The sequence below is a fragment of the Silene latifolia genome, chromosome 3 (genome assembly GCF_048544455.1).
Source record: "Silene latifolia isolate original U9 population chromosome 3, ASM4854445v1, whole genome shotgun sequence".
Lineage (NCBI taxonomy): Eukaryota > Viridiplantae > Streptophyta > Magnoliopsida > Caryophyllales > Caryophyllaceae > Silene > Silene latifolia.
In genome coordinates, this window is record NC_133528.1 from 128,778,122 (window position 1) to 128,804,792 (window position 26,671).

Here is a 26,671-nt window from a genome sequence, read left to right on the forward strand (position 1 = left end):
ATATAAAATCTCTTCCATCATATAACATGCTTTATCAGAAATCATATTATCATACAACGATTATTCATATTTTTCCACCAATTCATCCATCATACCTCATATTTATCCACCATATTCGTTCAACATATTCACCCAACACATGTTCAATTCACACTCCCTACTTTATATACTCATACACAAAACGACAACAACAACATACATACTTACGCATTGCTTTATATATAAAAACAAAACAATTTTCCTTTCATAATTCTAACATGCCACATTATATATATATATATATATATATATATATATATATATATATATATATATATATATATATATATATATATATATATATATATAGTAATATATATATATATATATATATATATAGTAATATATATATATATATATATATAGTAATAAGATCATCTAAGTCCACCTCTTACATTTGAGTCCATAAGTTCTCTTTAGAGCCATTGGATGAGGGAGATGGAGGGTTGTGATTGAAACAAAAAAAAAGGAGATTAATGAGCTAATTTACCACTCTCTCTCTACTATACTAATTAATTAACAACATATCCTAATTAACCACTAATCTAACATATATACACTTTTCCACTCAACATTTCTCTCTCATCTCACACAATTTCAATACTCTCATCTTTCTAAACCCAAATAAATCAAAACCTACCAAAAACCAAATAAATCAAAACCTCCCAAAATAAAAAACCCACCACAACCACAACCCCGACACCACCCTCACGCCACCACCACACGCACAACCCCGACACCCACAACCCGACACCACCCTCACGCCACCACCACACGCACAACCCCGACACCCACAACCCGACACCACCCCCACACCACCAACACCATCCACGACCCACCACCATCACACCCGCCATCCCACGGCCAGCCCCACCCGACACCGACACCACACCACACCACAACCCCAACACCCACAACCCGACACCACCCTCACGCCACCACCACCACCCCCTTGCCACACCGTCCACCAGTCGCCCACCCACCGCCACATTCTTCTTCTTTTTTCAGATCTGACCCCGCGCACCACCTTCTTCCTTTTTTTTTCCAGATCTACCCCGTACCCGCTGGTTGTTGCTTGTAGTAGTGGTGGCTGCTGTGGTTGAGTCTTCTTCCCATTTTTTTATCTTTTTTTTTTTTTTAAATTTGGGGATTATAATGGTGGCAGTGGCTTGTTCTTAGTGTATATGGCTTTGTTCTTAATTTTATGGGAGAGCTGCTTGTTCTTAGTGTAGGTGTAAAGAGAGTCTTTGTTTTTATTTTTGTTTTATACGAATAAAGAGTCTTTTTTCGGCTTTGCTCTTTCTTTTTTTTTTTTTTTTTGGTCTTCTCAGATCTAGGTGTTTCATTTTTTCCGTTTTCCAGATCTGATTTTTTTTTTTTTTTTCGTTTTCGTGTATTTTTCTTTAGATGCTAAGTTTCTTAATGTAGATGATGGCGTTGTTGTGTTTTGTTACACCCGACGCGGTTTGGTTTATTGTTGGTGTTTTTTCATTATTTTTTGGTGCTTTTTTCATTATTAAAGATCCGAAGGTTAATGGTTTTTGTGGAGTGTTTTACAAAAATTCAAATTTATTTTGTGGTGTTTTGGGTTTTTTCTTTAATTAAAATTACACTTATATCCATTAAAATTACACATTTTCTCCATTAAAATTACACATTTTAATTAAAATTACACATTTTCTCCATTAGAATTACATTTTTCTCCATTAAAATTACACTTTTATCCATTAAAATTACACTTTTATTCATTAAAGTTCTATTATTAAAGTTACACTTTTCTCCATTAAAATTACATTTTTTTCTATTAGAATTACATTTTTCTCTTTTAAAATTACATTTTTTCGTGTTAAAATTACACTTTTTTCTGTTAAAATTACATTTTTTGTGTTGAATTACACTTCTTCTGCTAAAATTACACTTTTTTCCGTTAAAATTACACTTTTTTCTGTTAGAATTACACTTCTTTTGCTAAAATTATACTTTTTATCCTTGGAATTACACTTTTTTTTGCTAGAATTACACTTTTTTCTGTTAAAATTATACTTTTTTCTGCTAGAATAACTCTTTTTTCTGCTAAAATTACACTTTTTTCTGTTAGAATTACACTTTTTCTGCTAAAATTATACTTTTTTCTGCTAGAATAACACTTTTTTCGGCTAAAATTACACTTTTTCTGCTAAAATTACATTTTTTTTGTTGTTAGAATTACACTTTTTTCTGTTAAAATTACACTTTTTCTGCTAAAATTACACTTTTTGTTTTTGTTAAAATTATACTTTTTTCTGCTAGAATAACATTTTTTTCGGCTAAAATTACACTTTTTCTCCTAGAATTACACTTACTACTATTGGACTAATGTTACATTCTCCATGGACTTGGTCATATTCTCATTGGACTAATGTTACTCTCAATGGACTAAAATTACATTCTCAGTGGACTGAAATTATACTTTTCTGGACTAAAATTACACTTTTCTGGACTAAAATTACATTCTCCTTGACTAAAAATAACAATCTCATTGGACTGAAATTACACTTACCTGGACTAAAATAACACTTTTTGTCATTAAAATAACACTTGTAAAATGCTAAATTACAATAACTTGTGATAAAATGACAAAAATTCAAAATATTATTCGTTAAAATCACTCGGAAAAGATTGAAGTTAAACTTGTAAAACGCTAAATTCTCGAAAATATTTCTTAAAATTACACTTTTTGCCGTTAGAATTACACTCGTAAAATCCTAAAATGTCGAAAACTTGTCTCGAAAAAAAAAAAAAAAAAAAACGAAACAAATAAAAACTTGTCTCGGAAAAAAAAAAAAAAAAAAAAACCGAAACGGGAAAAATGTTAAAAAAATTTTCATAAACTTTGAAGTATAAGACAAAATATGGTGTTAATTGTGTATGATAATGAATTAGTGAATGTATTATTAAAACTAGAGAGAGAAGTGAATTAATTAGTGTTAAGTGTGTTTTTTGCTTTCAATCTCAACCTTCCACCATGCATGATCCAATGGTTGTGGGAGGGACTTATGGACTCAAAAAAAAAAGGGACTTAGAAGAACTTTGCTCTATATAGTAATATATATGTATATATATATATATATGTATATATATATATATATATATATATGTATATATATATATATATATGTATATATATATATATATATATATATATATATAGAGTCGAGTTCAAATGAGTCCACAAATTTGGTTGAGTCCATAAGTCCTATTCTTAGCTAATCATTTTTCGATCGTAACTTTACTACTTGATAAGTGTAACTTTAGTCATTTATTACTTTATGAGGATATTTTTTACATTTTAAAGTCATTGTGTATATAAAATTTTGAATTTAGAAATTTGATTTATGTAATTTTAACAAAAAGAATATGTAATTTTATTGTTTTACGAATGTAATTTTAGTCATTTAAGTTGTAACTTTAGTTGTAGGGTGGTTTTATATATAAATTTGAATTTATATACTTTTACGAGGGTAACTTTACCCCTTTAAAGTGTAACTTTAGCCGCTGAAGATGTAACTTTAGTTGTATGATGTTTCTAAGAAAAAATTTGAATTTATAATTTTTATGAGTGTAACTTTACCCCTTTTTAGTATAACTTAAGTCGTTGAAGCCGTAACTTTAATTCTATGATGTTTCTTAAGTAAATTTATATTTTTAATTTTTATGGGTGTAACTTTACCTTCTTTTCTAAGTGTAATTCTAGTTGTTGGAGTCGTAATTTTAGTCGTTAGAATCATAATTTTAGTCGTATGGTGGTTTATATATGTAAAAATTTGAATTAATATACATTAATATTGTAACTTTAGTCCTTTCAATTGTAACTTTTGTTTTTCAAGAATGTAACTTTAGCCACGAGTTGTTAGTTTAGCCAACAAAGCTGTAATTTTATTGTCCTACTAGTGTAACTATAGTCCTTGAATTTGTAACTTTAGTACTTAAATTTGTAACTTTAGTCCCAAAAATGTAAATTTATACTACTAACTTTCTTTCTCAACCACCACCAACATCATCCTATCACCTCCTGCCCCAACCACCTCATCACCACCACCACCTCCAAACCGCAACAACCAACAACAATCCAAGCCACTTTTTATTTCAGATCTGAAAAAAAAAAAATAAATAAAAGATTGACACGGCAGACCCACCACGAACCACAACCGCCACCACCCCCTTCTCCTTCTCCCACGCGGCAAAAAAAAAAAAAAAAAAAAAAAATCGAAAAACCCACCACGACCCTAAACCCTAAAACCCACCACGACACAACCAACAATCACAACCGCCAAAAACCCACCACGACCCTAAACCCTAAAACCAACCACGACACAACCAACAATCACAACTGCCACCACCACCCCCTTCTCCTTCCCCCACGCGGCAAAAAAAAAAAAAAAAAAAAAAAAACGAAAAACCCACCACGACCCTAAACCCTAAAACCCACCATCAACAACCAATAACATTTATTTTTTTCAGATCTGAAAAAAAAAAAAAAAAGAGAAAGGAGAAGGAGATGGGGCGGTGCCGTGAACGAGAGAGAAAGAGAAAGGCGAGGTGACTGGTGGTGGTGTCGTGAAGGGCGGAGAAGAGGAAGGGGAGTGACGTGGTGGCGCACGGACCTGGTGGCGGCGTGGGGTGGTGGTGGTGACGGTTGGTGTGGAGTCGATTTTTTTTTTTTTTTTTTTTTTTTTGGTCAGGATGAAGAGAGAGAGTGAGAGGAGTGATGTGAATGAAAGAGTGAAAAGTGATTAGGGTTTGTGTTCCTTTTATATCTAGCCCATTTATTTTGTTTTAATCTTGGCCCTTCATTTTGTTTGATCCAATGGCTTGGATGAGGACTCAAGGACTCAACCAAAAGAGTAGGACTTACATGATCCTATCTCTCTCTCTCTCTCTATATATATATATATATATATATATATATATATATATATATATATATATATATATATATATATATATATATATATAGTGTAAAGATCAAGTGAGTCCATGTCTTACATTTGAGTCCATAAGTCCTCCTCCAAGCCATTGGATGAGGAAGATGAATGGTTGAGATCAAAAGCTAAAAATGATGATTATTAGCCCAATTAACACTCTATCTCTCTACTCAACCTAATCAATTACTAACCCACTTAATCAATCCCTAATTTAATATATATACTATTTTTCAACCACTTCTCTCTCCATCTCCCACAATTTCATACCTCCTCTCCTCTCTCTAAAATTATAAACCCTAAAAATTTTACTCCTTCTTCCTCACCACCACCGAGACCCACCCACCCCCACCACCTCACGGCAACCTGCCCCACCACCCACCCCCACCCCAGATCTGCCATCACCCCACCACTGACGACCCACACTCACCCACCCCACACCCACCCACCCCACACCACACCGAAACCTCCACCATACACACACCCACCACCACACCCTCTCCTACTCCGCCGACTGCAGCACCACCACCAACACAACACATACATACACCACCACCACGCACCTCATCCTCCTCCCCATTATTCTCCAACAACCAATATGTAACCACCCGCATGCCGCCTTGAGCCACCACAACCGCCTCCTTTCTCACGCCGCCATCTACCCTTTTTTTTAAGATCTACTTTTTTTTTTCAAGTTTTGATGGGGATGTTAGGTCGTTGATGGTGTTTTTGTTTTGTTTTTGTTTTTATTTTATTTTTCCTTTTCTTTTCCTTTTCCTTCCCCTCTCCCTTTTCAGATCTGGTTTCGTTTTTTTTTTTTTTTTTTTTTTTTTTTTTTTTTTCGGTTATTTCGTGTGTTGTTGCTTTAGTTGTTGTTTTTGAAATATAATTTTGATTTTAATTATTAGTTCTATAAAATGAGGAGAAAGATTTAAATAATTTTATGTTTATATATTTTTTTTTCAAATCTCGTTTTATAATTATATTTTCAGATTTTGTATTTAAAATGTCTTATTGTTTAATGAGATTTTGTTTATGTTTATGTCTTTTTACATGCATTTTTTTATTTTGGGTGTTAGTATGACATTAGTTTTGATTTTGGGTGTCTTGTTACATATCATTTTTTTTTCGAGTAAAGTCGTGTTGGTGTTGTTGTGATGGTGAAGATTTAATCTTTTTTTTTAAAAAAAAACCAAATGAAAAAGTTAGATCTAGTTTTAAAAGCTAGAATAACACTTTTTTTGGCTAAAATTACACTTTTTCTGCTAAAATTATACTTTTTGTTGTTGTTAGAATTACACTTTTTTTCACTAAAATTACACTTTTTTCTGTTAAAATTACACTTTTTGTTGTTAGAATTACACTTTTTTCTGTTAGAATTACACTTTTTTTCATTAAAATTACACTTTTTTCTCTTAAAATTATACTTTTTTTTGCTAGAATAACACCTTTTCTCTTAAAATTACACTTTTTGTTATTAGAATTACACTTTTTTCTGTTAAAATTACACTTTTCTTCATTAAAATTACACTTTTTTCTGTTAAAATTATTTTTTGCTAGAATAACACTTTTTTCGGCTAAAATTACACTTTTTGTTGTTAGAATTACACTTTTTGTTGTTAGAATTATACTTTTTTCTGTTAGAATTACACTTATCTCTATTGGACTAATGTTACACTCTCAATGGACTTGGTCATATTCTCATTGGACTAATTTTACACTCTCAATGGACTAAAATTACATTCTCAAATGGATTTGAAATTATACTTTTCTCGGACTAAAATTACACTTTTTTCGGACTAAAATTACATTCTCCTTGACTAAAAATAACAATCTCATTGGACTGAAATTACACTTATCTGGACTAAAATAACACTTTTTGTCATTAAAATAACACTCGTAAAATGCTAAATTACAATAATTCGTGATAAAATGACAAAAATTCAAAATATTATTCGTTAAAATCACTCGGAAAAGATTGAAGTTAAACTTGTAAAACGCTAAATTTTCGAAAATATTCTTTAAAATTACACTTTTTGTTGTTAGAATTACACTCGTAAAATCCTAAAATGTCGAAAACTTGTCTCGAAAAAAAAAAAAACGAAAAAACGAAACAAATAAAAACTTGTCTCAAAAAAAAAAAAAAAAAAAACGAAAAAAATCGAAACGGGAAAAATGTTAACAAAATTTTCATAAAATTTGAAGTATAAGACAAAATATGGTGTTAATTGTGTATGATAATGAATTAGTGAATGTATTATTAAAACTAGAGAGAGAAGTGAATTCATTAGTGTTAAGTGTGTTTTTTGCTTTCAATCTCAACCTTCCACCATGCATGATCCAAGGGTTGTGGGAGGGACTTATGGACTCAAAAAAAAAAAGGGACTTAGAAGAACTTTGCTCTATATATATATATATATATATATATATATATATATATATATATATATATATATATATCATATCAATCATTATACTTTCATGCTTTATAATCAACCAACATACAATTCACGTCATCATCATCTTTCAACTCAGATCTCTCATCCTCCACATGCATGCATCCATCAATTCACACAACATACTACTATATAGGTACACAAAGCACACAATAAGCACATAATGATCCCGACACATACCCCACGTGACCGGTTCAAAATTGTAGGGCGAGTTCGCGACTTTAGGACGTCTCTTAAGCCTTTGCATTAACTCCTACAACTTTTACCCCAGGTTCATTTTAATTGACTCCCTATGTTCATTAGATTCATTAGTTACAGGTTTCAGGATCGTCTCTCTGATACCATTTTGTAACACCCCCATAGTCCAAGTGCCTTACCAAGACCGCTTAAGGTATGGAAGTGCTACCATCTCGGTTACCCGAGGCAATGATAATCATCGGACAATAAAGAAACATATTTAAATAGTAAATAACGTTTGATGTGATTACATGCCAAAAACCAAAACTGATAAAGAGATACAAGTTCTCCAAAACTGTCTACTATCAAAAGCCTATAAACTATCAAACACAGCGGAAGACTTCTAAACTGCATCGTAGTGACTCCTCCCAGTTATCCCATACGCATCAGCTCATACCTGCTCAATAATCGCTCACCACCCCGAGTGGATCACCACGATTTTAAAACATTTAACGGGTCGCATACTAATTACACAATAACAATGCCACAATGGAACAAGTACACAAACAGCTCAATCGTCACATCAACCCCAGTCTCCATAATCAACTTCTCATAACTGACTACACACTAAAGTGTGTAGCCCTGCCAGAGTACCCATCACAACAGGTTACTCCTCGCAGCCAGTGGGGACCGCAGCCGTTCCCATCTAAGCCCCGCTCATCTCCATCGAGCGATGAACCCAAGTCTATTAATGTGCACATCCCTTCTATGGCGGGTTCCACAGAAGGCGAATCATGGGCGTGAAACCACTCCCGCAAGTGACTCCACTCAGCCAGGGATGCACCCCGAAGAACACAGACAGATAAACAATAACCATAACACCAAAATCAACAGCCGTCTGAATCAATCAACAATATACAATCACAACCGTCTGAATCAATCAACAATCACTAACTACAAAGACAATCACCACACATATCATGTAACTAATACCGAGTAGGAAAACCCTACCTGGAATGCAAACACACAGCAGACGATCTTAGCAGCTGTCTCAAAATCTCTCCTCTACGAATCCTCTTCCTAACACATAATCATACAATTACTAACAACACAATAAATCATAAAAACCCCCAATTCCCAAAATTAGGGTTTAAACAAAGTCAACCAAATGTTATAAAAATGGTACGTGGATCTTACCCTTGACGCAAGGATCACTATGATGCAAAGAACAACGAAATCCGACCTCTCTAGCTCCGGGATTTGCCAATAATGCGAATGGGGAGAACAACGTAGTTTGCAATCTCTTTTTGGGTGTACAAGGTTTATAAAAGTGTTTATGAAAGATAACGGCGTATTATATATACTCGCATTATTAACAAAACCCGTCAAAATATTACCCGATAACCAACTTACTCGATCGAGTGAGTAACATACTCGATCGAGTGCCGCTTACTCGATCGAGTGCCAAGGCTACTCGATCGAGTACCCTACAGACAGAACACTGTTTCGTATACCAAAACATACTTACTCGACAGAGTAAGCCCCACTCGATAGAGTACCCAGAGACTCCTAAAACCGTAGTATTACACTCAGTCTTACTCCTGCTCAGCCTAAACCCACGAGTCTCTAAAGTCTGCCTCCACAATTCCAACTTTCTCTCCACCCCCTCTTTTGTCTCATCAATCAACACAATATTATCAGCAAACATCATACACAAAGGGATGTCGTCCAGAATATCCTTTGTCAACTCATCCATAACTATAGCAAAGAGAAAAGGACTAAGTGCGGAACCTTGATGCACCCCGATGGTAATGGGAAATTCTTCCGTTCTCCCAACATTAGTGCGAACACTTGTACTAGCCCCCTCATACATGTCCTTTATGAGGTCAATATATTTTCGAGACACACCCTTTCTCGCTAAAGCCCACCAAAGTACTTCTCTTGGTACCCTATCATATGCCTTTTCCAAGTCAATAAACACCATATGCAAGTCCTTCTTCTTGTCCCGATGGTGTTCCATCAACTGTCTCATGATAAAAATCGCATCCATAGTCGATCTCCCGGGCATAAATCCAAATTGGTTATCCGAGATGTCTACACATCTCCTAAGCCTTTGATCGATTATCCGCTCCCATAACTTCATCGTATGACTCATGAGTTTAATTCCTCGATAATTGGAGCACTCTTGAACATCACCTTTGTTCTTGTACAAAGGGACAAGAGTGCTTCTCCTCCAAGCTGATGGCATCTTGTTGCTCCTCCAAATCTTGTTGAAGAGCATGGTTAGCCATTCAACCCCTTTCTCCCCGAAGCACCTCCAAACTTCTATGGGTATACCATCTGGTCCCTCTGCTTTCTTTGACCCCATCTTCCTTAATGCCTTTCTAACTTCACTCTTTTGTATTCTACGCACAAATTCCCAATTAACCATGCTTGGTGTTACTTCTACATCCCCAAAACCTTGTTCCTGATGTCCATTGAATAAAGTATCAAAGTAAGAACTCCATATAGCCTTTATTTCGTTATCTTGAACCAGAACCTTGTCGTCCATATCTTTCACACACCTAACTCTCCCAATATCTCTCGTCCTTCGGTCTCTTATGCGAGCCAGTTTGTAAAGGATATGTATTTGGACGGAAAATGATCATCTCCATTACCTCTCAACGAATGAGATTTTGTTTCGGAACGATTCAACTAATAAGTGTTTTGATGAGGTGAAGAGAGGATAATGATTTTATATTAGTGTATTAGAGAAAATAAAAGGTAATGAAGAGAAAAAGTAATGGAGATGATCCATCCTCGTATGGAGACGATACTCCTTTTTCCAAGTTCTTTTACCCAAATGATTTAGAGTCCATCAGTCCAATGTTCCTTTTGGGATAGATACATCAATCGTCATTTCATTCAAGTGTCCCAAAAAATTCAGTGAATACTCAATTCATTAATTATTTATTTTGAGAGTGTTTCGAGCGCCCTAAAACAAAATATATGCAATGCAATACAGTGTTATATTCGAATACGGAGTATTATATATTTAGAAGAAATGAGACGAACGAGAATGAGGGATGGAAGTTTACTCTAAAAATCAGCCAACACAAAACAGACTCGGTAGACGCTTGGTACAAACCTTTTTACCTTGGAGTTTTCTCAAAAGTGCATTGCTAGGTATCAAACTCAATACTCATGTTTGTCCACAGTATCACAACTGATCCAAGTGCTCCAGAAAACATAAATGTGGAGTATATCTCGACGTGCATAATTTGGGATACAATCGTTTGGAGTACAAATGTGCACGAGGCTAGGAACGGAAGGGACTAGCAAGCAAATCAGTGGAATCAAACCAGTTTTACGTACCAGATGCAAATATTTGCTGATTAAAAAGCATTTCCTCGCAAACATGGCTTACAAATTAGATACCGAGAACAATAGAATCAATGGTTGACTTAAATACATGAGAATCAGATAAACTAACATCCTATGCAGGTTACTTGAGCATCTCCTGATTTTCTGGTGGGGTCTTTTGCTGCTGTGCATCTGCTGTCAGATTTCCCTTTTTTTGAGCCAAGATTCCTTTCCACCCTGCAATTTTTAACTTGTTTATTATATTACGTCTAATATTTGACACAAAATCTCATTATAGACGGCACATATCCGTCTATAACTAAAGACGGGCTAGATACAATACCACATTCCTAATAAAACAAGCAACAAGTGGGGTGGTGGGGGCAAAAAATGTCACTACTTTCAAACTATTTGACCCGTCTTTAGCTATATACGGATATATCCGTCTATAGCAAGACTAGCTGAATATTTGAAGCATCGGAAACAAAATAATTGCAAAACATTGATCAATGAGGATAAAAAAAGACGGGAGTACCAAGAGAAGGATCGAGTCCTCGAACTTTGAGCTCTCGGTATTCCTGGCAAAGGGAGCAGCATGCACAGAAGATGTGAGAGACCTTGTCACCATAGGGAGCTTCCACCAAGTCATATTTCTTTCTAAGCTTTTTCCGGTATTTTGATCCCATCATCCATTGGCAGCAAATTGCAGGCATCAACATTAAGTAAAAGAAACTTCCCCATGGAGAAGCTGCAATTAGGTCGGAAATCAAAGATTCATGTAGCATTAGTACATTACAGAAACTTCTATAAGACCTTTATCGGTCTCATTTTATGTTATATTCCTCAAATACTAACAGCCGTAATAGGGTAACGGCTTACTAATAGCAACACCTGGGTGTATGCATAAAACGGTCTCACACAAGACTGACTGTTACTCCGTACCATGGTTACTGGATTCGCTATGAATACGCCCTGACCGATTCACGATTCGCTCTCATAGAATATGTTATATGTATTTTTAGTAAAGGACAGGATATAATTCTCTCTTAACGATTCGCGATTCGTTGGGACCCAAACGAATCCAGTAACCATGCTCCGTACTACTTAGTAGAAGGGATTCAAGGGAAACCAATCAGATTATAGCATTACCTAACTGTCCTTCGTCCAACACTTCAGCAATCTGCCCGAATGCTATACAAGGTAAAAATGCTGTCACCACCGCTGTAGAAAAGCACAAAACTGTTACCATGGCGTGTTCTTAATAATACACGGATAATATTACCTCAGTGCCTCGGGTTTTTGCAAATAGTGGCTTGAGAGGGGTGGGGATGGACACAGCCTTACCCTTGTTAACACGTACAGACTAGTTTTGAATGAAACGTGATGAAAATTGTATCGAAAATAGCAATGACTAATTGATGCTCCCTCTATCCCACTACATTGTCTCCATTTGACTTTTATTACTCATTTAAAGTCAATTTAACCGACTTTTTCTCTCAATATACAGTATCTACCAGTTATTAAAAAAGATACTTCGAAGATGGTTTTTTTAATATAAAATACATCAAACAAGAAAAAACTTATCATTACACTTTCACATATATTTGGAAATCGTCGTGTTTAAGTAACATCAGTTGATACATAGTTTAACTGGGGACATAATAAATCTGGGATGGTGATGATAGGACTTCACATAAAAAGCGCTGTCAATTTTCAGCGATTCAAATAGTTATTAACTTTATTCCATCATAATAAATCAAAGAATAATCAGTCTTCTCCTTCACTAGGTACAGGTCAACTAACATATATATATAAATACTGTGTAGCCAATGCCTTACGGGATCTACGATAACTTAAAGATGTGCATAAAATGCAAGCTCACAATGTCCTTTCATAGGTGGCGTAAAGTTAAGAACTGCAAAATACCATTTGTCCGGTCTTCATGACATTTGAACAGTCCTGTGTTCCAAGGATTTCCTATAACAGCCTTTGCATCTGACTTGGACTTCTTTTCTCTCTTCACCTTGGCCTCTCTTTCAGTCTTTGCATCTACTTTTGACTTCGGAGGCTCAGACTCAGGTTCGATAACTGGCTGGATTTCTCCGTCCTCATTACTCATCTAATCTACAAATCTGCAATAGGTGAAAGGCATATTTTTCCAGCTATTACATACTATAATGCATTCCTGGCTATTTTTATACAGTTCTAAACAACAGCTACCAACTACATTGATAAAATGTGTCTAAGATGCTCATCTAATCGCCACAACCTAGACTCTGCTGCAAGTGTTCGGTGTTGAACACTGCTATTTTGTGAAAAAAGGTTCAACATTACCGGCCTAAAATGATGTGTCGAAAGTGTTTTACTCACGACACGTGACCAAGCGAACTGTCCACGTAACATGGCCCACATCAATTAGAAAAACAGACAGCAATTAGGAGATAAACATTCACCAAATACTGTGGTCTCCTGGAATAACAATAAGTCAAGAAAAGACCGTCTCAGCAATAGAAGAAGCTCTTACCGATGAATGTTGATGCTACAACACCAAAGCCAGACCTTGTCACAATATGTTATCTTCAGCCAATTCTAGGAACAGGCATGCTTCTAAGCTGACTATTGAAGCTCACCCTTTTATATCACAGCCAAAAAAAAAACAGCTGACCACCACAATAGGGAATGAGGAAAAAATCTACCAACAACCTAGTTACATGCAGGGCACCTCTTGACAGGCTGGCAATTTATAGGATTAATGATCTATTTTCAATATAACTTAATTGATCTTTAATAATACATCCAAGGTTTAGTAGTGGGGGGATGAGGAAATACAAAAAAATGTTGCCAGACTATCATCTTAACCAAAACAAGGTGATTAATGATCCAAAGTATTGGAAGGGCAGTACTATCTCGAAATCAAACAATAATTTGATAGTGACAAATTACAACAATGATCAGCAACACAAACATAATTGATACTGACTAGAGAGCGCTTATTCACGTTACGCTAAAACTGTCAGCTATCTCAGAAGAAGTGCGTAGGCATGAACCATAAACCTCCTTTGTAAAACATTACAGAATAGAAGGAAAGAAAAATTTCATAGGCTTGAATCGTAAACTTCCATCCCATTTATATTGTTATTTGTTACCATTTAACTTTGGTGGTCAAACGATGTCGACTTGACTGATATTTTCACATTCTACAATTTATGCAAACTTTTCTAAATGATAATATGAAAATACTCTGTAGTTATTTTGGTAAATTAAACATAAAAGTTGGACATCGTTTAAACTTTAAACGACAAATCAACCGTGGACGATAAATTTGGAATGGAGGTAGTGCAATAAAAACCCACACGAAAAATGATAAACCAACAGACTGAAAAATGTTGAAAATATCAGCATTACTGAAAAGGATCAAGTTTTAGTAGGAAAAGTTACTGAAGTTTTAATTCTACAATACAGGACTTGACAAAAGACTTGATATACCGAGTAAAGTCCACTTTCACATGAGTCCAGGCATCTCCTGATTTAAGTGAAATTTACTTTCTGAACAACCAATAACACCTTTTCTTGTAAATTCACTTATTTCGGATGTCCAGCAATGGCAAGTGGGCGCTACTGACGTTGTAGTCGATTCCACCAGTAAGAGGGTGAACTTCTTTCAGAGGGAGGCGGTGTGAGGAGTTCAAGCATTCTTTCCTTTTCTTTTGGTGTGAGAGGAACACCTCTAACAAGGTTTAGAGCCATGATGTGGACATTAGTTTGTTGCCTGTGCTTCTTGTAAGCCCAAGCTCCAACAGCAACACCTGCAACAAGAAGCTTTTCCAATTCCACATATCATTAGTTAACCAAACAAACAATTGGCCTTTCTAGAATTGGGGAAAGTCCGAAAGATATGTTTCAGGGCTTGAAACTAACTGGAGAAAGCCAAAGAGCTGCCGTCTGCATATCAAATTTTGGGGCGTAAAGCACTGTCTCCCCAAAGTCTTCTTCAAGCTTTTTGAAGATCTCTTTGTCACTCTTGCCCGATCGAATTTCATCACGAATCAGCTGTACCATAAATGATTTTTCATTAGGGGCAGAAAACAGTACTCTTTATGACAAACATTAATAGAATAATAGTTATCCCCTTTCCAGGCCAATCATGTAAATGTACCAAATTTAGCAGAGTTACATCGATCAGGTTATGAAATGTACGATTCAAAATTATACTCCAAGACGGTCAAACTTTAGTCGATAAAATGGACTAAAAAGGCACAGTTTGCTGTTGAGGTTGGGTGAAAGGAGATGAGAGAACCAGGAGAAAAGAAAAATAGAGAGAGGTGAAGTAAAGATCTCGTCAACTCTATATGTAAGACTTGTGCGAAATATTATGAGAGCTGATAATTTACCTTTCTAAGTAGGATGGCAATGTCAGCTTGTGAATCTTCAATGGACTGACTTCCACATTCAGTACAACGAACATTATGACTAATGTTTCTCGCCCTTGCATCAATGATTTGCTGCTTCTTCACTGCATCGTCCTCGTTCTCCATGGCCCAGAGATTCTAACAACTCTAAACAACATAAACCAACAACAATTCATCAAACAGCAAAAACCAATCACATCAACATCGCCATAAGAATATTAAATCGTGACAACAAAACTGCTAAGTCCCAGAGCAATCTCGCTAGTCAAATATCCGTCAAGGTATCATTGAAACGAATTGTGCGTAATGGAAAAGATTCATTCATGAACTAGGTTGCCAAATTACTTAATTCAGAGTATTATTTTAGTGATAAGTAGTCAAATTTTTCACCCAATTCCGAGTAAGTAGTATTCTGCAAAACCCAACCCAGTCCTCAACACGAATCGAATACAACCATGTAACACCATATAACCATTCTCGAACCGTTTCGACAATAGTTTAGAGTCCTATAAAGAAATGGTGATGTAAACCACCATATACCAATTCTGAATTAACCTATTCTGAAATCCATTACAACTACACCATGTTTGGTCTCTCAAAATCTTATGGGTAATGTTCAGTTAATCTAGTCTCTTAGACATTTCATCGAACATCTTATGAGCAAACTAAATTTACGATCTTTTTTCACATTTGAAAGCAATAGAATTAGATTACCTAAGAGAGATAACAACAAAAAATCAAAATATCAAAATATAAACAAAATTAAGTTACCAGGATAAATACCCGCTAAAAGATTCGGAGTTTGGGAAGATGTGAAGACCTTCGTAACTTGTCACAGTTGAAAGTTTAAAGAAGGGAGACACAATTGAAAGTTTAAAGAAGGGAGAGTGACCTGTGATTAAAATAGATTCTAAAAGTAAAATGTGCTCTCGTTGAGAGTCGAACTCAAGACCTCCCGCTTACTAAACGGGTGCTCTAACCAACTGAGCTACGAGAGCTCACATTATCAGTATGAGAGAGTCTATATTATAACTTATAGCCGCAACTATTAGGCGATTCACCTACTTCCCAATTTAATATCGAGGTTGTAATTGTAATACCCGTCCTATTAGGGACGAATTGAAAGCCTGTTGACTAACCTTAGACACATGTTTGACCTTTTGAAATCTTTACACTTTCGACCTTGCGTCTTAGTAACCTTGGGAGATTGGGAACTCGATCTAGCGTAGGCAACTCGATCGAGCAGTTTTGTGACTCGATCGAGTAGGTTCCATACTCGATCGAGTATGGTGGTTCAGCGTTAAGATATAAATCGTGAAGTCATAAACCTAAATCAATTTTTCCTTTCATTTCTCCCAAAACCTAATCGCCGACACTTCTTCTCCCTTACCATCTTCCAACCTTTTGAGATCCCTCACTCTTGGAGACATCATGGGGACGGAGGGTCGAGTCGGGTCGCGATCTTGTCGCCGAAATGGCAGGCTTAGGTAAGTCGTCATCATCATCCGCAGTTTCGGTTATATGGTCATGGTTGTTAGTAATAAGGTTTTGCCTACTGGTTGTGATAGGTTTTGGTGGAGGTTGCCTTACCTTCATATGGATGTATGCGATGTTGGCTACTGATTGCTAAAGGTAGGTTTTCCACTTAGTACTGCTGCTTCGTAGTCATGTGTGGTGCGTGGTATTTCTGATTGTGTAGTAGTATTGTTGTATTTATGTGATTCGCGAGGTGCGCCCTTGGCTTAATGGAGTCATCTTCGGGAATGGCTTCACGCCCTTATTCCACCCCTTGTGGTTCCCGTCACAAGGGGGATATGCACATTAATGGTTATTGGGTTATTCGCTCTATGGTTTTGAGTGGGGCTTAGGTGGTAGGGCTACTATCCCCACTGGCGGTGTAGATTACTGGTTGCGACTGGTAATCTGGCAAGACTATACCTTCTGGTTAGTCAAGTGATTGGTGGATTACTTGAGTTGGAGGTTCATGCTTGTGTTGTACTGTGTCTTGTTCGTAAATCCTCATCAACTGACCTTGTGTGGTTTTGTCTATGTTTCCTTCTTATGATGTGTCTGCAGTGATCCATTATGTTGAGCAGACACTCTTAGCAGGTGTTAATATATGGAGCTTATCTGGGAGCGTTGAAGGGATGTGTCTTTCACCGAGTCTTGGTATGGAGTGTAGTCTCACCGTAGTTGTCTCGTTACATCATTTGTATCTTTCCTTTTGTGGAGTTAAAGCTTGTAATTAACTTTGATAGTTCTTTTATTGACGTTATCATATACTCTTCCTCAGGCAACCGAGATGGTAACGCCCGTATCTACTAGAGAAGGTCTTGTTAAGGCTCCTTGGTAGATGGGGTGGGGGGGGGGGGTTACAAAGTGGTATCAGAGCGACGATTTTGGAACCTGTAACCAATGAACATAATGAACGTAGCGAGTCAAATAAAATGAACCTGGTGTGTGTGTGTATGTTGGGAGCCCATTTGTAATCGATATTGGGTGAGAAGGCGCCCTCATTCCAAAATCCGGGCCCCAATATGCTTAAGCCAGCCATTTCGAATGGGGGTATTGAGTCGGGAATTGTATGAACATGTGTGAGATGTGCAAGATATATACACAAAGGTAATGCCATGTATAGTTGATAGCATATGTGATCGTTTCTATAATTTTGTGTGTGAGTATGTGGATGGAACAAGTCGGATGCATTAGAAGCATGTGTATGGATATGTGATGACATGCATGTTTGGTAATTGGTTTAAATGTTTGCAATATTTAATAATTCGTTATAGGCATGTTTTCGATGTAGGATTAGATATGTATGTGAACAAGTTAAGGGTACCGTGTCGCTGTGGGTAGACATGAGGGCTAAGGTAGCTAATAGAAGATTCGCATGTAATATGGGACGCGATAGAGTAGCACTATAATGTTCATTTGCGATGTTTCTTATATCTTATATAAAAAGAGAATAGGGGGTTTGCTATATTTTGACACTGCATGCTTGTGCCCCTTGACCACTTCTCTATTTACGGTCAAGCCATTATTCCTTACTCTTCGCTTTTCCCAAACTTAATTTTTGCGGCTGTTTATTTTCCTCCACCTTCTTCCACCTTCAATAGAAACGTTTGTCCTCCTCATCTCTATTCCTCCATTCCTCATATATTGGACAAACCCCCACAGGTTACTCATTGTGGAAAATTGATCTTAACCAAATTCATCACTGTTACTATGTTCTTCTGCAGCGATATCATTTATTGCGGTATGTTGTGTTTCTATAAATGATGTTTTACTTTTTATTTTATTAATAATACCTCGAATCTATGGTGATTCTTCTTCGATGTCTAGAATATATGAAATTACAACCTATATTACCTATTTTGCGATCGACCCTCTTCTTTTATGGTATTTCCCGCTCTTTAGTAGTTGACATGGTTGCTTGGTTTCTCCACAAGTTTACTTGAGTTAATTTGAGTGATTGGAACAACATAAATACACAATAAATTTTACATAAATGATTTTCCAAGTAAAAAAAAGTTGGTCACTCTTTTGAGTCTTGGGTAAATTGATTTTTTTTTTTGTATTGGTTTATCTGTGATGAATGTTGATTTGTGCTCAGGTGTGCGTTTTCCACACTTAATTAAAGAAGAAATTTGTTTTTACAATTTCAGTGGAAAATTGAAATTTCCTTCTTACAATTTCAGTGGGAAATTGAATAGGTGTTCGTTATCTCAAACCTGACTTTGTTAACATTGCTCTATAAGTGCTCGATGAAATTCACCAACTAGTTCTTTGCTACTCTTTTTTTTTTATGTTTTTAGGCTTAAATTCCCGCGCAAAGCATGTCGCAAAGACGGGGTGATCAGTAAAGTAAATTTTCTGTCGTAGAATTAAGAGTTTGTACACATTTAATTTAATAAAAAAAAGATCAATTTGTTATTGATATTTAGTATAATGGTTGTATCTTATTCATGAAAATGATTTCAAAGTTGTGAATACAAATTATTTTATTTATCCTGCTTGGGACTTGCAAGTCAAATAGATCTTGGCCATTACATCTAAGGGCTTGCCTGGAATCCTTGTAATATTTGCAGGGGTAAATATTCTAGTGTAACCATTACTAGGGAGTTTAATACAGGGGGAAAATGTATCCCAATTTTTAGGTTTGGCATACAAGGGAGATGATTACTGGAGTAATCATTCCCCAGGTTTGGTATAAGAGTAATTAAATGAAACTATATGTAATATCTTGAATCAAAAACTAATTTTAGCAAAAAACATAATATTATAAGTTCTCAAGAAATTGTCATACGGAGAACAATATTTTCCACCAACATTATTCAAAACCATTAACAAAAAAAAAAATGTCAGCGTGCTTCATTCTACCGTCGAACATTCAAATATTCGTTACCTCCAACACAACTTTAATCCCTAGCCAAAATCATACCCAAAAAATCATATTTTTCATCCTCGTCCGTTAAATCTCGAAAGATAGCAACATCACTCTCAGTCATCGTCATTAACAAAGTCAAAATATTATTCCTTGATATCCCGTTAACCTTCCCTAATTCTTCACGCAAGCCTGTCTTGAAATTTTTAGGACCTTCAAGCATCGCCGTTAGCTGAGCTATTTGCGAATTGCTATTTTCTAACATGGTTCCCATAAGTTTTTCGAAACTCTTCTGCATATTTTGTATTTCTTTGTTCTTACGCGCCTTCTTCTTAGTTGGTGGATTTGAAGTCTCATCTAGAGTTCTCTTACTGATTCCTGATTCTTCATTTGGCACCTCAACAGCACTTTGTGTTTCAGCGTTACTTATCTCATTATTAGTCTCTTGATCAACTCTATCAAGAGGCATATTGCTATTAACACCTGTCGCCCTATCTTTTGAATAAATTTCTTCCATGGCATCAAACAATGGAAACGACTTTCTGTACAAACCTTTGGCATCTCTATGGCTCTGTATAATAAGTCCATACAAAAAAAAAATTCATTTGATTGCAATTGAAAGTACAATTCTTAAAAACAAACCTAGCATAAAAATGGATATAAGAGTGAAGCAATACCTTACACCATTCATCAAATAGCTTGCGATCACCCGTTACCATCTTCAAACCATCATCCCATCCAAACCCGCTCCCCTTATGCTTAATCTCCAAGAGTGCATTAAATCGTTTCTTAAGATAACCTAACCTTGAATCAATATTGGTTGCTTTGAGTCCAGCTTCAGGCATTTTGTCGAAAATTAACTTCTCCAATGTACAAGATAACCAGATTTGAATCCACCTTCAGCTTTCCATTTACCGTCCACATGCAAAGATAGTAACCAGTTTACTAACAAGGTATCTTCTTCTAGTGTCCATCTTCTTGGACTAATTTTTTCAGTACTTGCTCCTGTTTCAGTCATTGTGCTGGTTCTACGTATACTTATTTTTCAAGAGGCATTATTACAAAAATGTTAAAACAGTAGGATATAGATGAACAAAAATATAAATTTGTTATTTCAATCACAAATAACGGATCATAATAATTCGAAAAGATTACAAGCTATAATAATAAGCACAAAACCAGAAGCACAAAACCATCAAGCATTGTGATCAACATGCCTAAAAGGTCTACGTTGTCGCCAACTATCATACATTTCACGACCTAATTTGTCTCGCCATTCCGTCCAAGATCCAGATGTATCAATAATATTGATATAGTTTTGAGAATTATCCATAAATTGTCTACCAAATTCCGTATCTAAGAGAGGTTCCATTGGATCAAAACTCATTTCTCGACGAATGAGATTATGAAGAAGAGCACACGTGCTTATTATATCAGTGTGTGTATCAGCAGAATAAAAACTACTGTTCCTAAGTATTGCCCAACGCATTTTCAATAACCCAAAACACCTCTCAATTACATTTCTTGCCGATGAATGCTTCATATTAAAAAACTCCATATGGTTGTTTGGCTGATGACCATCTTTCCATTCATTGAGATGATATCTTTGTCCCCTATATGGAGCAAGAAAGCCTTCACCATTTGTAAACCCAGCATCGACAAGATAATAGTATCCTACCAATATATAAATTAGGGAAATATTTAATAATTCTGTCTCTCTCATACAATTAAAGACTAAGAAAGTAAAAATAGGAAAAAATCCTCACCCCGAGGAACTTTAAATGGATGTCTTCTACTAACCGCATCTTGGAGAACTCTACCATCAGCGGCCGAACCTTCCCACCCCGGTAAAATATAAGTAAATTGCATATCTTTGGTACAAGCTGCTAGAACATTTGTAGCTATAAATCCCTTTCTTGTACGATACTTTGGTTTTTCATGAACCGGAACTTTTAGCATGATATGAGTCCCGTCTAAGGCTCCTAAGCAATTCTATTATAAAACTTTTTTTTAGTAAAGATCTATTATATCAAAATTTTCAAAACTCACTTACATTAAACTAAATTATACCTTAAACCATTTCCACCTCGCATCATTGCAATCCTCTTGAACAGGTTGTGGAGTCTTTATCAAATATTGATATAGACGTAAAACTGCTCTCAAAATTTGACGAAAGTTTCTACTTACAGTTTCTTTCGACCTTTTCAAGCGTCTAACAAGCATCCTTTGCTTCTGATCATGTGCTAATATATTTAAAAATATAGCTACTCTCTCTTCAAGGAACATATTTTTTGACTCGTTTAAGAGACCATGTGAACGAATAAGTCCACATAATACATCAAAAGTAAATTTATCCATTCTTAGTTGATCTATACAAGCACTATCAGAAGTAAGGAACCCATTCAAGTTTGCAATTCCTTGTATCAATGTTCGCTTGGCCCAGTGAACATTTTTTTTGCGAGGTACTTTCATGTTTTCTAATATAGATATCATATAATAGCAAAAACATATGAATATCATGTCTCTCATCCTAATGTACCAAATAAGCCCAACCATAGTTTTTTCCTTTCGGGACAATAATCTACGTGCCATAACTGCATACAAGATCGAGTAAACAAACTCAACACGACATTATTGATAATTTACGCAAATCATACAAGCAAGTTGTACACATCAACTAATAATCAAGCATTATATTGGTGAATAACAATTATACAAGAATAATGGAAACAACTTCATAGTTCATCAGGTTACTAGAAATTAAGCAAAAAAAAAAAAAAAAAAAAAGAAAATTTACACGCATCACTGTGGTGCAAACCAATTGCCATGAACATGACAACTACTATGAATAATTACACGCATCTTCATGTTCAATAGAACCATTCAACAACAAACAAACAATATTCATTTATCTAATTGAATAATTACCTACAAAACTTTGATGAATCAAATTTGATTGATGAAAAACGAAAATCCACCAGCAACTATAAAGTATTTAGTCAATTATTCGACCAAAATATGTAAGAGATCATCAATTACGGAAGTGAAAACAGATGAAATTAGAAGAAACAGGAAGGATATGTCAAACCTGATGAAAAAACAAGAGAGCGTCGTTCCTTTTTTTTTTTTTTTTTTTTTTTTACTCTAGTAATGTTTACCCAGGGGGTGGGTGGGTAATGTATTACCCTCTCTTGAGGGAAATAATTACTCCTCCTGAATATTTACCCTATATCCAAACTTGTAAAATAAGACCATAATTATTCCCCCCCAACTTATTCACCCTCATTCCTGGCAATCCAGACAGGCCCTAATGGGTAAAGAAGAGCTATAAGTTAGAGTAAGTTCTTGGTCTAAGACAACTGCATCAGATTTGTGAACAATATTCAATTAATTAACCGTAATACTACAATGGTAGAGGGGCAACGCCATGTTCAGAGAAATTTTGCCCATGTCAGATGTTAGGGATAAAAAATACATTTTTATTATCCATGACGTGGCAGGCGAAGATTGGAGAAAATAATTTTGAGGGATCGATGACGTGGCACGTGGAGAGCCGTAGGATCAAGAGCAAACAAACACACTTTGAAGGAAGATAAAATACACGTGCAAAACGGGCTATCAACTAAGTCAAATAACAACCTCCTATTCTCATGGGTTGACCAGATATTTAGGAGCAGAAGCAGGGGGAAGTTTTCTGACTCTGAGTCTGACTTGAGCAGCTATATAAAGCAAAAGAAGATCACTGTAAGGCACACGTTCGAACTCAAGAAAATCCCACACCATAATTCTAAATTTTCCGTCTACACTTGGCAATCGTTCGCTAGTTAAATAAGTCTTATATTTCCTTACTTGCATATTTAACCTCGATTATAGTGCAAATTGGTGGGATTCCGACTCCCCCCGCGGTTGCTCCCACACCGAGTTTTCCGCGTCACCAAAAATTCTCTGTGTCATTCTTTTATCTCGTCTTTCATACGTATATTGTCCTTGTTGCGTCAAATCCTAATTGGCCATAGATTAATCACTATCACTCACTTAACTGAATTCGTAATGGGTAAAATTTTACCAAAACAGTTTGGCGCCCATCGTGCGGCATAATGATCATTTTCTATAGCCAAATCTCGCAAGACTGAACCAGTAGTCACCATGTCCGGAACCAGCCAGATCCCTTCCAGAAGCCAGAGCATGTCAGCCCTATCTTCTGGAGTAGGACCTTTTCCTGCATCCGCAGGATCAGTGAGTGCACCTCCAGCGTCCAGTCAGATGATCCCCGTCAGCATGTCGCCCAGAACCATGCCTCCGCCTCCGTCTCTGAAACCACCACAGATACCCAAGGCAATATGCGCACCCAGCCAGTCCAGATCCAGCAGGGAAAGCAGCCCCAGCAGAGGTGAAGCTGCATCCAGAGCCCCCACCCAGGAGGGACCACGTGCAGAAGTTCTCAGAAGCAGAAGATCTCCAACGCTCGACCCGATGTAGGTGATGATTCAAGGGATGGATACTCTGCGCCAGGCCATTGAGGATCTGAAGAAGGACAACCAGAACCTGATTGCCCAGATCATGACAACAGTCCAGACCAAACCAACGCCAACACCTGAGGCCCCGAACCAAACCAGCGGTGGAGGATCGAGTCGATCAATTCCGTCGGAGCTAGTCACCAGACTAGACCTTGCAGGAGTAGCACCCAGTAAACCAATTGAGCCCAGAGGATTGGGATGCTTGTCGTTTGACAACCCAGCCAGTCTGCAGCAGACACCAAGTAATACCTTGTTTAGCACTCCGTCAGAATATGACCTTTCACCCTTTTCAGGTACTCCCGCACACCAGACATCAGGATGTCAATCTGGACCAGTAATCAATGCAGCAGTTCCATCATACAACCAGTTCACCAGTGGAGCCTGGATCGGAGGCCCGCAGCAGACACCAGGATAGCAGCCCAGATCCATAATCAGCGCAACACCAGTGACCAGTCACCCAGCGTCTAGCCAATTCTATGGAGTGCCCTGGCTAGGAGGTACAACTGCTGGTTCCTTCCCGCCTGTTTCTAACCCTCTTGCAGGAGCAGGTAGTTCGCTGGAGCAGCAGTACCAGGAGCTAAGGGAACTGATGTACAAGATACCAGACGTAGCACGTCTATTAGAGAAAGCAGCACGAGACAGCTACGTAGACTCACCTTTCGTGGACGACATAGCCCTCGTCGGTGTTCGTAAAGGATGTTTACCGCCAGCCATGACGCTCTACGACGGAACCACAGATCCACTCGATCATATCAACCATTACAAGCAAAAAATGATGGTGATAACCCCAACCGGATCTTTGAAGGAAGCTTATATGTGCAAAGGATTCGGGTCAACCTTGTCTAGAACAACCCTGCAGTGGTTCGTCGGCCTGCCCAAAAAGAGTATAGCCAACTTCGCCGACCTAGTTAATGCATTCAACCAGCAGCAGAAAGTCGGAGAAGCAGACTAGTGACCTCTACCGGATAGTGCAAGGGTTTGGGGAGTCTACCCGTTATTACTTGAACAGGTTCAACAAAGAGAAGGAAGCAATCCCGAGATGTGATATAGCAACCGCTATACAAGCCTTCCGCCGAGGACTGTACCAGGATTAAGATCTTTACAAGGACCTGACGAAGCACCCTTGCACCACCTTTGAGGAAGTACAGTCAAAGGCAATTGCTGTCATAAGGCCGGAGGAAGACTCTGCACCCATCAGAGGCATTTATGATTTAGACCCAGTATCCAGAAAAGCTCCAGTGGAGAAGAGGAGTGAAAGGCCCAAACCTTACATAGGAGCGTAAACAAAGTTTCTGGAAGTTCTGAAGGAAAGAGCGAAGCAGATCTTGTAACACCCGAGAATTTTCCATTTTGACATCTATAATTTAATTAACCATCTACTGTCTTATTTATATTTTAAATTATTTAATTTAATTAATTTCATTATTAAACATGATTTTTATAAATATTATATTTTTAAAGTTTAAGTTATACAAAAATAAATATTTTAGTTGGATAATAATAATAATAATATAATAATAATATTTTCCGTCTTGAGTTGTAGTGGGCTTGAGACGTAAATTCTTGTGTATATCGACTCAATCTTGCATTTTGGGCCTCGTATGACTATTGGGATCACATACTATCCTTTCCTCCTCATAAAAATAATGACGGAAACCCTAACTATACCTCCCTCCTCAATTTTTTAGCACCCATCTTCAACAACAAACACCATTGTTACACATCTCTCTTACAAATCTTCAAAACACCATAACTTGCTCAATTCTTATCCGAATCAAGTGATTTTCACGTCTATCTCTTCCTCTCACCGTCATCCATCTTTCTAGGCAAGTGCAAGAGTCTCCCAGTTGGTGATACCGACTGCAGTGCGATCAAGATCAGTCAGCCACTCACGGGCTACGTCAGTCAGAGAAAAAGGAAACAAGACTTCCTTTATCTTATCTTCGGTCACTCCCTTAGTGGCGGGAGTGGTAGAGTAGTAGTCACTAAAGACCTCCATGTGTTTTTGCGGATCTTTACCCGCCATACCCCGAAACAGGTTCCTTTCGACCAAATTAATGTAAGACGGTCTAATGTCGAAAGTATTACCATCCTCTGTCGCAAGCTAGAAACCCTTAGGAATCGAGGCAGCTGTGGGCTCTGAGTGACTCGCAATATTAGGCATCTTTACTGGCTGGTTAGCAGAAATAGAGTTGTCTTCTTCACAAGACAGGTCTTCTGCAAAAACAAAGTGTTGTAGCTCGGGTTCAAAAGTACTCAAGTCTTCCTTTTGAATTTTCCTTTGCAGACGGAGTCTATACCGAAATAATCTCTCTGGCTCAAGATCAACTGGAACTAATTCTGACCTGTTAAACCTGGGCATACACAACACTGAAAGACATAAGTG

At 36.8% G+C, this 26,671-nt stretch overlaps 2 protein-coding genes and 1 non-coding gene across 5 annotated transcripts; all 3 read right to left on the reverse strand.

Annotated features, from left to right (window-relative positions):
* Positions 1-10,851: 10,851 nt before the first annotated feature.
* On the reverse strand, positions 10,852-14,189 carry LOC141648013 (protein PLANT CADMIUM RESISTANCE 8-like). Of its 2 annotated transcripts, XM_074456423.1 has the most exons (5): positions 13,500-13,588; positions 12,902-13,107; positions 12,125-12,196; positions 11,511-11,723; positions 10,852-11,212 (listed from the first exon to the last, which is right to left on the reverse strand). In XM_074456423.1, the coding sequence occupies exons 2-5, from the start codon at positions 13,092-13,094 to the stop codon at positions 11,118-11,120; spliced, it is 573 nt and encodes a 190-aa protein (XP_074312524.1). In that variant the 5' UTR covers positions 13,095-13,107; positions 13,500-13,588; the 3' UTR covers positions 10,852-11,117. The 2 variants fall into 2 exon arrangements, with proteins under 2 accessions (XP_074312524.1, XP_074312523.1); XM_074456422.1 differs by having other exon boundaries at positions 12,902-14,189.
* A 163-nt stretch (positions 14,190-14,352) lies between these two features.
* Positions 14,353-16,381, reverse strand: LOC141648014 (cytochrome c-type biogenesis CcmH-like mitochondrial protein). 2 transcript variants are annotated; one of them, XM_074456425.1, is made up of 4 exons: positions 16,156-16,381; positions 15,367-15,531; positions 14,894-15,025; positions 14,353-14,794 (listed from the first exon to the last, which is right to left on the reverse strand). In XM_074456425.1, exons 2-4 carry the CDS (start codon positions 15,508-15,510, stop codon positions 14,591-14,593), a joined length of 480 nt encoding a protein of 159 aa, XP_074312526.1. In that variant the 5' UTR covers positions 15,511-15,531; positions 16,156-16,381; the 3' UTR covers positions 14,353-14,590. The 2 variants fall into 2 exon arrangements, with proteins under 2 accessions (XP_074312526.1, XP_074312525.1); XM_074456424.1 differs by having other exon boundaries at positions 16,168-16,266.
* Positions 16,309-16,382, reverse strand: TRNAT-AGU (transfer RNA threonine (anticodon AGU)). Its single transcript has one exon. It is a non-coding gene; the product is annotated as a tRNA-Thr (tRNA).
* Between the last annotated feature and the right edge of the window lie 10,289 nt (positions 16,383-26,671).